This window comes from Hyalella azteca, unplaced genomic scaffold, assembly GCF_000764305.2.
Source record: "Hyalella azteca isolate HAZT.00-mixed unplaced genomic scaffold, Hazt_2.0.2 contig10333, whole genome shotgun sequence".
Taxonomy (NCBI): Eukaryota; Metazoa; Arthropoda; class Malacostraca; order Amphipoda; family Hyalellidae; genus Hyalella; species Hyalella azteca.
Genome location: NW_025940377.1, coordinates 113,614 through 126,659, shown reverse-complemented (window position 1 = coordinate 126,659; position 13,046 = coordinate 113,614). Strand labels below are relative to the sequence as shown.

The following is a 13,046-nucleotide window of genomic DNA, read 5'->3' as shown; positions in this document are numbered from 1 at the left end:
AAGTTACGTGCTTCCATTTAGGTGCTGTAAGTTACGTGCTTCCAGTTAGGTGCTGTAAGTTACGTGTTTCCATTTAGGTGCTGTAAGTTACGTGCTTCCAGTTAGGTGCTGTAAGTTACGTGTTTCCAGTTAGGTGCTGTAAGTTACGTGCTTCCAGTTAGGTGCTGTAAGTTACGTGTTTCCAGTTAGGTGCTGTAAGTTACCAGTACGTGCTGCTAATTACGTGCATTCCATCCTTTTTGCGTGCACTTCTGACCGTCGCTCGCCAAACTCGAGAGTGCAGTAAAAGCGATGCTTTCCCCGCGGTGTGCATTTTTCCGTGACATGTCCTTGTACTTTGTACTTAAGCGTGATAATGATGATCGTGATGATCATGTAGTGCTGCATGATGATTCTGATACCCATGTAGTGCTGCATGGTGCCATTCGTGATCATGATATAATATTGATAGCGGGTTCAGCGTTCATTAGGCCGTAGGCCTGTCGCTGATTCTTAACATAGCTGAACATTCACAGCATGTTGCGGTCTCGAACACGCAACTCACTACTCCTATCTTGCGTTGCTTAACCGCTCGGTTTCCACCGATTTCGACCAGAAACTGCCGCACAGAGCTGGTTCCGAACCCGCAACTCTCTGATCGAAAGATGGTATACTCTGAACTGTAACCACTGCCGTCGTGCCATGATACTGATATTAATGCTGTACTGCATGATGATGCTGGGAGACATGTTATGATGTATGCTGCCATGTAGTGCTGCATGCTGCCATGTAGCGCTGCATGCTGCCATGTAGCGCTGCATGCTGCCCTGTAGTGCTGCATGCTGCCATGTAGTGCTGCATGCTGCCATGTAGTGCTGCATGCTGCCATGTAGCGCTGCATGCTGCCATGTAGTGCTGTATGCTGCCATGTAGTGCTGCATGCACTGGAGGGTCAGAGGAGTGAGGGTAAGGGTCAGAGGAGTGAGGGTAAGGGTCAGAGGAGTGAGGGTAAGGGTCAGAGGAGCGAGGGTAAGAGTCAGAGGAGTAAGGGTAAGGGTCAGAGGAGTAAGGGTGAGGGTCAGAGGAGTGAGGGTAAGGGTCAGAGGAGCGAGGGTAAGGGTCAGAGGAGCGAGGGTAAGGGTCAGAGGAGCGAGGGTAAGGGTCAGAGGAGTAAGGGTAAGGGTCAGAGGAGTAAGGGTAAGGGTCAGAGGAGCAAGGGTAAGGGTCAGAGAAGCAAGGGTAAGGGTCAGAGGAGCGAGGGTAAGGGTCAGAGGAGTAAGGGTAAGGGTCAGAGGTGTGAGGGTAAGGATCAGAGGAGTAAGGGTAAGGGTAAGGGTCAGAGGAGTGAGGGTAAGGATCAGAGGAGTAAGGGTAAGGGTAAGGATCAGAGGAGTAAGGGTGGTCAGAGGAGTAAGGGTAAGGGTCAGAGGAGTGAGGGTAAGGGTCAGAGGAGTGAGGGTAAGGATCAGAGGAGTAAGGGTAAGGGTCATGCTACCTGGCCCAGCCTTCCCTCGCTGTTGCCCTCGCTATAGATCGCCCTTTTCCCTAATGGCAGAGCGCGTCCCTTTGTTCCCTCGACCCCCACGTGCTCCCTCTGGTTAGTCCCCTCTAGAAGCAGGTAAATTTCCCCTCTACCTTCCCTCGCCACACCCCATTCTGTTGTCACTAGAAAATTATTGAGTTTTGGTAAAGAATAGTAACATTTTTTAGCAAAAAATTGGAGATAGTTTGTCTTGAGTTCCTCCTAGGCCTTCAGAAGTTTGTCTTGAGTTCCTCCTAGGCCTTCAGAAGTTTGTCTTGAATTCCTCCTAGGCCTTCAGAAGTTTGTCTTGAGTTCCTCCTAGGCCTTCAGAAGTTTGTCTCGAGCTCCTCCTAGGCCTTCAGAACTTCATGCCTGAGGCGACCAGCGCTCGTGTGCTCTGTCGGCTCAGTGTTCGTGTGGACGTCGCGCCGTGCGCAGCTTGTACCTCGCGCTGATTAAACGTCACGCGGAAGCTGAAGCTCCGGTTTTATAATATTAAGCGTCGTATTCACATTTAATTACAATTAATAATCATTTAGTTTCATATACTCGTGGAATTACGATTTGAACGTATATTCAACCAAAATTACCGGTTAAATAACGCGGTTTTCTCTAAAGTTTATATATTCATGAGGTCCTGATGATCTCTTCCGTAAGTGTAACCCATCCGCCATCTGTTATCCGTCCATGATTTTCAATTAATCTGAAAACGCGTGATCCGCATTTGCGGACCGAGTTTTGGCCTCATGAGTTCCATGAGCTCAATCCGGGGTCACATCCGGTCCGCCCTGCGGGGGCTGTCCACGGACAGCGGGGACACCCCGGTGGGCGGGGTGACGCGGGGCAACACCGTCAAGGCCCTCGAGAGGAAGGTGGTCAACCTGCAGGGGCAGGTGGTGGACCTGCACTCCCGCATCCTCGAGGCCGAGTCTAAAGCCGCCGCTGAGAGGCGCAGGAAATTAGGTACGCGATGTGGTGACTGAGACTGGGAAACTTTGTAGGACTGGGCGACTTTTACGACATTAGGACACGTAACTTGCTGTGGCAGTCCCGTAGTAGGACTGAATTGCTCTTACGACACGTGACTTGCTGTGGCAGTCCCGTCGTAGGACTGAGTTGCTCTTACGACACGTGACTTGCTGTGGCAGTCCCGTCGTAAGACTGAGTTGCCCTTACGACACGTGACTTGCTGTGGCAGTCTCGTTGTAGGACTGAGTTGCCCTTACGACAAGTGACTTGCTGTGGCAGTCCCGTCGTAGGACTGAGTTGCTCTTATGACACGTTACTTGCTGTGGCAGTCTCGTGGTAGGACTGAGTTGCCCTTACGACAAGTGACTTGCTGTGGCAGTCCCGTCGTAGGACTGAGTTGCTCTTATGACACGTGACTTGCTGTGGCAGTCTCGTCGTAGGACTGAGTTGCTCTTACGACACGTGACTTGCTGTGGCAGTCCCGTCGTAGGACTGAGTTGCCCTTACGACAAGTATAACACGCCGTGGCATGCAAATTAGATGCAAAAATTCACACACTGAAATTGTCTCCAACCTATATCACTAACTGCTTGCCCTATATATACGCCCGCAGCCCTCCAACACTACTGAAGAAGCATGTGTAGGATCTCTCGCTATTATATAGGGATTCCTTGATGCCACATGCACCCGAAATAATTTATGTGTTTTTCGTGCTATTTTGTCGTATTTTCCCCATTCTTATCTTTTTAAACTATTATTTTGCAATTTTCTCATCCCCTCTTGAATCCAAAATAATCCCCTCTTCACCCCCTTTTTAAAACTATTTTATATATTTCAATCTCTTCATCGCAGTTTCTTACTAATAGGTACGTAATATTAGCCATTTCCAAACGTTTCGCATGGTTTTTCCGCGCTTTACTGCCGCTCTTTCATACCGCAGTTATATCACGTTTTACTGCTGTTATTCACTGTTATGCCATACCTTTATAAATTTTGTCCAGTTGTTACATTTATTATGCCTCGCTTGTTACAGTTATTATTCCTCACCTATGTCAATTTCCTCCGCTGTTTACAGTTATTGTGCCCACTTATTTCCATTTCCTCTGCTGTTTACAGTTATTGTGCCTTACATGTTTCAATTTCCTCCCCTGTTTACAGTTATTGTGCCTCACATCTAAAAATTTGCCCCGCTGTTTATCGCATTTATACCGTATTTATATGCCGCCTACTTACCGCTTTTTGTGCTTTCGGTAATACATGCACTGTATCATGTCTTTGCCTCTCAGGAACAGTCGGTCATTGCATCATTCCTGCGCATTATATCATTTTATTTATTCTATACCCTGATAAAATTGATTCATCGGCATAAATGAATCCCGACTTCTCATTTAGCCAGTAAAGCTTGTCCCAAACTTCCGGGATGTGTGAGGCGGGGTGGGGTGTATGTGACGTGAATTTCATTCGTCGGTTAGGTGTATGTGTGATGTAATAAGGTCGATGTGTAATGTATGTGCTATTGTGTGAAGCAATTAATTCTAAGCACAGCTCACAGACCTGCGTACTGTACGTAGTGTATCCGTTGGTGATACTTCTATTTGTGGTACGTTGTTATTTCTGTAGCTGTTGTACTATTAGTCTGTGTAGCTCTTGCATCACTCTTTGTAGCTCTCATTGTAGGTACTTTCTGAAGCTGTTGTAGTACTCTTTGGAGCTCTTGTAGTATTCTTTGCAGCTCTCATTTGGAAGCTATTAATGTCAACAACCTTTATTAACGAGCCATCCTGGAAAGAATCGAGCATATTGAATGTACCTAATCACTTATTTTTATCGCTCGTTTCTTTCTTCATATCTTTTTCATCGTTAAACCTCGGCCGAAAACGCAAATACAAAGGAACGAAGTTTCTATTTTCATCAATTTTCTGCAAAAAACGTTGATTATAATAACGAAATACTTAGGTAATGCCCATCTACTTCATATTGCTAGTGATAAGTTTGTACTCAGCGAACATCTGTTTAGTTGTAACAGTTGTCAGATGACAGCCTCATGACCGTTGTCACACGAGTCATGTGGGATTTTGCTACAAGACAATCATGTGTAACATTGTCATGTGACAGTCTTGTTTCATATGTTGTCACACGAGTCATGTGTCATCTTGTCACATGTTGTCATATGACCGTTTCAAAATCACACCGGGCGCTGCCAAATCTCATCATCAGCAAGAAAATAGAGGCAGAAGCGCCCTCATTCTGATTCCAATGACCGAAAATTCGCAATGGAATAGATATATTACCAACACGTATTTCTTGGTCTATTCAAAATCGAACAAATTCAAATTCATTCATTGTTTGATTCATTACATTTTAACTAACAATTATCTTTAGGTTTAAATATCAAGTTACACATCCATGACATTGTCTGATATTTTTATTATTATTTTTTTCATCCCGCAGACTCAAAGTTCAAGCAGAAGTTCAAGCAGCAGCGCCTGCCGGCCTGGCAGCCCATCCTGACAGCGGACACTGTCCTGCCAGCCTTTTTCCTCATCGGCCTTCTCTTCGTACCCCTCGGCGTGGCCTTACTGCTCTTCTCTGATGGGGTGAGGTGCGGGAGGTGGTGCCCCTCTGACGGGGTGTAAGGCCGGGGGTGGTGCCCCTCTGACGGGGTGTAAGGCCGGAGGTTGTGCCCCTCTGACGGGGTGTAAGGCCGGAGGTTGTGCCCCTCTGACGGGGTGTAAGGCCGAGGGTGGTGCCCCTCTGACGGGGTGTAAGGCCGGGGGTGGTGCCCCTCTGACGGGATGTAAGGCCGGGGGTGGTGCCCCTCTGACGGGGTATAAGGCCGGGGGTGGTGCTCCTCTGACGGGGTGTAAGGCCGGGGGTGGTGCCCCTCTGACGGGGTGTAAGGCCGGGGGTGGTGCCCCTCTGACGGGGTGTAAGGCCGGGGGTGGTGTCCCTCTGACGGGGTGTAAGGCCGGGGGTGGTGCTCCTCTGACGGGGTGTAAGGCCGGGGGTGGTGCCCCTCTGTCAAGCTTAGGCGCGAGGGGCGTCTTCTTCCGACGGTGTTAAGGGGCGGGCGGGCGATTATCCTGCGACGGGCGAGGGGCGGTTCTTTTCCGCCGGAGTGACGGGCCAGTGGGTGGTTTTCCTGCAGCGCAGTGAAGGGCTGGAGGTGCCTCCCCTCCCACACTGTAGGTGCTGCCCTCCCACGGAGGTGTTTGTTACTGCTATTTCCTGCGCTTCGACTGCAGAAATTTCCTTTTTCCGCTAAACGCACTTCAGTTATTAAAATTGTCTGATTTATTGATTGCTATTTATTCCGCACTGCGCCGGGCAGGTGGTGGAGGTGCAGGTGGACTACACGGAATGCCCGAGCGTCGACCCACGACACCGGGATCCCCTTGGAGGGCACTTCTTGTGCAAGGACCTCATCCTGAGGCCTGAGTTTGTGCCCGGAGAAAACTTTTGCTACTGCGACATCGAATTCAACGTCACCACTGCCATGGAGAACGAGGTGAGGCTTCGTGTGTTGTAGCATGCATTATTGGGAATGTGGCCTCCCCAATTATTGGGGAGTATGGCCTCCCCAATTATTGGGGAGTATGGCCTCCCCAATTATTGGGGAGTATGGCCTCCCCAATTATTGGGACGTATGGCCTACCCAATTATTGGGGAGTATGGCCTCCCCAATTATTGGGACGTATGGCCTCCCCAATTATTGGGGAGTATGGCCTCCCCAATTATTGGGGAGTATGCAATTATTGGGACGTATGGCCTACCCAATTATTGGGGAGTATGGCCTCCCCAATTATTGGGACGTATGGCCTACCCAATTATTGGGGAGTATGGCTTCCCCAATTATTGGGAAGTACCGGTATGGCCTCCACATTAATATACCGTACGTCATCCTCGCTTTCTTGGTTTAGGGATTTGAGGTGTATTTTTATGTTCCGTTTCCACCGCTATTGCTGATGCTCACGTACCCTAACCATTCAGCCATAAGGCACACAAAAACTCTACGTACCTGTCACAGGCACTTACCTACCCTCACCTGTCGCAGGTACTCACCCACCAGTACCTACCACTCACTTTTAATCACCCACCTACGTGTCGCAGGTATTCATGTACTACGGGCTGGACAACTACTACCAGAACCACCGTCGCTACGTCAAGTCTCGGGACGACAAGCAGCTGGCGGGCAAACAGGTCACGGACGTGTCCGACTGCAGTCCCTTCGACCGCGACAACAGAAGCAGAATTTACGCGCCCTGTGGAGCCATCGCTAACTCCTTCTTCAACGGTCAGGAATTAGAAGACACGTCCTTGTGCTTCTTGATTTTGGAAAACATTTTTTTTTCGTGGCATAATTTTGGGCGATATTTTCCGTTTGCGGGCCTCTTTGCGAGAGACAATTTCCTTTCCTGGCACCCATTTTGTTTTTTGGGCTTATTTCAGAGGAAATTTTTCTTTGCAGGCCGCTTTTCTAGCCGCCATTTCTTTTTGCGGGCCTTATTTTGGCAAATATTTTTTTCTGTGCCTTATTTCGGGCGACAGTATCCATTTGCAAGCCTCTTTCCGCGCTATAATTTCTTTTTACGGACCTCTTTTTTAGCCACAATTTTTTACCTTTGTGTACCAGTGGGTCTTGAACGCCTGGCATTGAATGCGTTTCTTAAAATTTAGAAGACAATTCGAATTTTAGACGAGAATCTTGACTGTAATTTGAAAGAAAATGTATATACTATGTAATGACTCAAAAATTTGGCATGGAGTTAGAAACAATTACATTAATTTGTTTAATTATATCAGATTCGCTGAAACTGTACTTCACGGATAGCCAAAAAGGGAAACAAGAAGTGCCTCTGAGAGGCGACAACATCGCCTGGGACTCAGACAAGAATATCAAGTTCAAGAACCCTCCCGGCAAGACGCTCGATGACAAGGAAGGTGGAGGTGGGTTCTTTTATACCATTTATCTTTATTAATATGTACTTTGTACTGAAATTCAGCGAATATTTTAGTGTGCTGGGTCGTACTTTTTAAAACTCTGTTGAGTGCGCGAAGCGTCACTACTTCAAGTAGCAGCCTAGGTACACGTAGCGGACTAAATACAACACCTAGTGTCCTAAGTACACGTAGCGGCCTAAGTACACGTAGTGGACTAAAAACATGTAGCGGCCTAAGTACACGTAGCGGACGAATTGCACGTAGCGGCCTTAGTACACTACACGCAGTAGCCTAATCATACGTAGCAACTGATCTCTCTTCTGTGATTTGTGAATTCTGTTTGAAAAGCCGTCAGTTATTGGCTAACCAAGTTACTAACTCTTAACTATTTTTAATTATGTTTATATTATTGCAGCCTTTGCTAATACGGTTAAGCCATTGTACTAAAGGAAATCATTCTGAACTTTTGTAGCGATAAAACGTTTTTATTTTTGCCTGCCTTGACCTTTTTTATTCCTATAACGTCTTTATTCTTGTAGCTTTCGAGATTAAAAGTGAAGCTCTTGTACTGGCCGAGGCCCGTTTTGACCTTTTTTGATTAATTAACCGTTTTTATTTTATGCTCGTCATGATTTTTTGAGTGATTAACCGTTTACACTCATGCAGCCTTTGAGAACACGGTGAAGCCTCTGTACTGGACGAAGGCCGTCTTCGAGCTTTTTTGAGTAATTAAACGTTTTTATTTATTGTTTGTCTTAATTTTTTTAATTATCAATTAACCGTTCACATTCATGCAGCCTTCGAGAACACGGTAAAGCCCCTGTACTGGACGAAGCCCGTCTTTAAGCTCGGCTCGCCGCCCAACAACACGGGCTATGAGAACGAGGATCTCATCGTCTGGATGCGTACCGCTGCCTTCCCCTCCTTCAGGAAACTCTACCGCCGCGTCGACAACTCTAACCTGGAATTCAAAAAGGGCTTGGCTGCTGTAAGTTCTTCTTTACAAATAGATTTCAATTTATATTAAAACGAGAATTTATACACGCATGTTTACGTCTATGTACTTGTGCTTCATCATTTACGTTTGTTGCCTTGATGTCTTGTGGCATAGGTACTTTCTTCAGTAATATTAATGGTTTCATCCCAGTTTTACTGAAAATGTGGCATTTAAACAGTCACGTCGAGTAAGTAGAACTAAGAAAAGGTCGCAAGAATTAGATAATAAATATAAGTAGGTACCTGGCTTCCTAAGAAAATATTCCCGAGAAGTCGTAAAAGTTCGACAATAATTTCACTGTATTTGGGACTTTATTTTCAGGCATTGCATCTCTGTTCTGTTTTGATTGCTTTGCTCGCCAATTGCTATTTTAATATAATGTATATGGCATTAAGAAAAATTTTGTAATGAGTATTTCCTTGCAGGATGTATATTTTAACGTAGATCTCATTAAATGTTAGTTTGAACACGTTTATTAACAACTTTTATTGTGTGCAGGGCCTGTACACGCTGCATGTTGACTACAACTACCCCGTGCACACGTTCGGGGGGCGTAAGCGCATGATCCTGTCGACCACCTCCTTCCTGGGGGGCAAGAACAACTTCCTGGGCATCGCCTACATCACCGCTGGCTGCGTCTGCTTCCTGCTTGGCGTCGTCTTCCTCGTCATACACGTCAAGTTCGGCGAGAGGTGAGGTCATACACGTCAAGTTCGGCGAGAGGTGAGGTCATACACGTCAAGTTCGGCGAGAGGTGAGGTCATACACGTCAAGTTCGTGTCGAGTTAACCGAAGATTATGTGCACTTCGTCTTGCACTTCAAGACGCTCGTCCAATTCGGTGTAGGTTGGATTCTCCGGGTCATAAATGTTGAGTTCGGAGAAATAAAGATACATCATTCAGATATTGTTGGTTTCTGTCAGTTTCCTAATCGGACTTTACAAGTTACTACATATGTTTTGCTCACTGCAAGTAAGAAAATAACTGCTTTTGATTTGCTGGACATGCTGGACTCTCGTCTCGTGGTGAGGTTAGCCATTAATAAGTCTTTAGTTACGTATCACTTACTCGATAGGGAAGGACTCTCAATTTGGTTCAGGATTCCTTGAAGTAAAAGCAATTTATTTCCCTGACCAGGACCACGAACCACTTGAACATCAACCAGAACACCCCCTACACGAAGTGATCCTCTGTTGGGGACCAGACTGGGACCGCGGCGTCTGTCAGCACCGTCTCTGGCCTGCATGCTCTTGATCATCCAGGCCCTCTCACCAACACCTCCAACAACGACAACAACGTTACAGGCATCGGACGCAGCGACAATCAAATTTTCGGGATTATTAACACCACCAACGAGACAAAAGTCCTCAACGAAGTCAAAGCTCTTGTGTCTGAGATGCATAAATTAGACGAAGGATGTCGGATCGGCAGAGCTTATGAAAGGGGAAGTCGGGATTTAAATTCAATTGCGAGTTGTGAAGGCCTTGGTAGAGGCTCCAATGTTTCTGCCGAGCCGTGCAAGAAGAAAACTATGAGCTACACAAGTGAGCAAACCGGGGCAATTCGAAGTAAAATTGTTGAGCCCTGTGACCAGAAGCGTTTCAACGTCATGCAAGGCCTCGACAATTTTGGTTTCGATGCTAGCGAAGTCCCCCTCAAAAGTCAGCACAAATCACTACAAAAGAAGCCTTTGTCTTCAGTCGAGTCTTTCGTGACAGGCAAAGGCCAGGCGATTTTGTCTTCGGCACAGCCTCGCATGATAGGCAAAGACTGCGACTTGGTACATTGCCTGTGATTTGATGGGCATGTGTGAGCCGAACTTCCAACTCTCATCTCCTGTCTCCTGATTAGATTGGCCAGTAATTGGTACTCATGGTAGCTCGTATATTTAAAGTAACTCTATTAATAAAGGTAACTCTGAAATCGATTCCGGTGTATACGGAAGCTGCCAACGTTTTTTTTGCATCAATGTTTCTAAAAACAAGTAAGAGAACTTGGATTATAAATGATAATAAAGTTGCGCTCGTTTGTGATGTTAAAATCATGTATTATCTTCAAGAAATGCTTCATCTGGAACAAGCGCGAGTTGAGGCAGGAGATGAGGTTGAGGTCGCTGCTGTGTACCTTTGCCTGAGAGGGACAATGTGATCACGCTTCGGGGACTCACGCACATTGTTCGAAAAAAAAACTGCGGGGAAACGGTTTGACCGGCGATTCATTGGCTGGCTGTGCCGTATAATTCGAACACGATGCTTCGTGGTTCATATGCTAAGTCCCAAAAAACGGCGGCCTCGTTTAATTTCACGGGGAGGCCACCCACTAAAACGCTAGTCCGACCGTTTTTTTTTTTTTTTGAACAGTGCCAGTCTCAGCTCATAAATTTTGAAGACAATATTGGATCAATAATCCCGTACTAACCTTTTCTGGTCTGCTGGTTTGCCGGTCTACTTTCAATGTGGGGTAGGTAAATATCTCGCTTTTTCTTCGATATGTGTATGCATCTAAGATTTCTAATTACTTTTTACGTTCTAGACCAAATCCTTCTGGAAGTGAAGTTCTTACCTTTGGCCACTCCACTAATATTGCGGACTTTTTATTTATAAACTCGAGCTAAAATATTCCATTTAATACATCTTAATGAAATTACGGATTTAGTCTTGGAATTTCTTATAGAATACCTATGGATAAATTAACTCTAGGTCTCTGACGTTTCTTCACTAATGTCGACTACATGATATACTTTAATTCCCACATGAAACTTACTACAGGCTTTTTACCTTGCCTCTGCACAGTATATTACAGAACCAGCGTTTTGATACGCACGCGCACCAGAGTTTGGGTTGAGGTGGATGACTTACACGCTCGTTCTTGTAGTTATTAACACTAATATTGTTGTTGTGGTGTCTTTTAGTCACTAGTGTCACTATTATTATTATTGTTCTCGTCATTTTCCCTGCTATCTTCTTGGCTTCAGGATAAGTAGGTGTTGGTGTGAAGCTCACGCAACGCAAAACATTTTTTCCTTTTTATATTTTTGAGGCTGAAGACTGGGTTAGATTTGAGGGGAAACTATAGAGCCCTTGGTTATTTATCTTATGAATGGTATTGCTAAATAATGAACAAGTAATGTATTCCATAGACATTTACTTCAAAATAATGTTCACTCTGAGAAATTAATTTTTGTGGACGAGATTTTCTTCTTATTATTTTTCGCCGTTGGTGTACCATTTTCTCTTGTACCTTGTTGGCCTTTTGCAGGTGTGCGCTATTTCCATGCCTGTAAGAACACCAGTCAATACTCCTTCTAGTTTTCCTCCAAAATTACTAACTGAAGACGTAAATAAACGATCGCCTTGTGTACTGTTGAGCTGCTCTAGGTGTTGAATCGGTGGTGAAGTATGGTGAGCTGTTGAAACGGTGGTAAAGAATGGTGAGCTGTTGAAACCGTGGTGAGCTGTTGAAATGGTGGTGAAGAATGGTGAGCTGTTGAAACTGTGATGAGGTGTTAAAGTTGCGTTGTTTTGTTGAAACGAAGATATAGTTTTCAAGATATGGTGAGGTTTTGAAAGAATTGTAGTGTGTTGAATTTGCGTGACAGGTCCCAGATGTTGTTACTGTAGATGACTTGAACGAGCAACAGGTTTATTGCAGCCAGAATAACAATTGATCAGCATTTACTGGATCTCTAATCTCGCTCCGCTATTCTATGTCATGCCATTTGTTCCCATTATATTTCTCATATTAATATCATGCCCGTGTCATATTCTTGTCCGTCTCTTCACGGAATATTTACAATGATATTCTTTTAACTTCATTCTTATTCCATCTGTGTTGTTAAGATAATTGACTTACTACCTTCTTGTCGAGCTCTTGGCAAAATATTTACGATAGACATCAATCCATTTGTACCATACAAATGGTCTACATTCATACAAATGATCTACATTCATACAAATGATCTACATTCATACAAATGGTCTACATTCATACCAATGGTCTACACTCATACAAATAGTCTACAAATGTTATACGGGTAATTAGCCCCAGATCCCATTAAGAAAACTTCAATATCAATTCAGTTGCTTTTACCGTATCGGCAACGGCGATTTTTAGGCAACTTACAAAAATTAGCATTAGTTTCATTTATTTACCCCCGATAGTTTACAATGACGACTTTTGTGTTGCGTGTTGTGTTAACTAAGTCATTTTTGTGTCATAGTTTTAACGGACACTTCGTGTGTCATTTTTATTTCTTAGTCTCACTTGATCCCTACTTGTAACCTGTGATTTTCCGTACGCTTCGTTATCTTCATTTCTTTAACATTCAAACTTGTACTCGTTGCTGCCGTGTAAGACAAAATTATATAATGATGATGTTAATGGATTAGAAGAATATTGGATTAGAATTTTAATTTCAGGAAAGAAACTCCCTTTGATTTGAGGAATTTTTTTTTTTGATAGCTATTAAAATGCTTGCTCTTTATTGCCAATTAAATGTAACAAATTTGCTATGTGTCCGGTAAGTAAAATACGGTTTACTCCATGAGCAAAATACAGTTAGCCCGTTAAGTAGAATAGCTACATTACAGAGCGCTAAAGATATAAAATGAACATAACATTACAGATGTAAAATGAATG

The 13,046-nt window shown here is 44.7% G+C and overlaps 1 protein-coding gene across 4 annotated transcripts in view; it reads left to right on the top strand.

Moving 5' to 3' along the window:
• LOC108677800 (cell cycle control protein 50A) overlaps positions 1-12,826 on the top strand; it is a 16,631-nt gene extending 3,805 nt beyond the window's left edge. For 2 of the 4 annotated variants that reach the window (XM_018166079.2, XM_018166078.2), the window contains exons 2-8: positions 4,922-5,067; positions 5,802-5,978; positions 6,581-6,764; positions 7,274-7,417; positions 8,209-8,399; positions 8,907-9,100; positions 9,546-12,826. In XM_018166079.2, the coding sequence (XP_018021568.1) occupies positions 4,922-5,067; positions 5,802-5,978; positions 6,581-6,764; positions 7,274-7,417; positions 8,209-8,399; positions 8,907-9,100; positions 9,546-9,594 (1,085 nt within the window). In that variant the 3' untranslated portion in view covers positions 9,595-12,826. Of the gene's footprint in view, positions 1-1,928; positions 2,465-4,921; positions 5,068-5,801; positions 5,979-6,580; positions 6,765-7,273; positions 7,418-8,208; positions 8,400-8,906; positions 9,105-9,545 lie in introns of those variants that run through there. The other 2 variants (XM_047882392.1, XM_047882391.1) reach the window with 2 other exon arrangements.
• Positions 12,827-13,046: the final 220 nt, after the last annotated feature.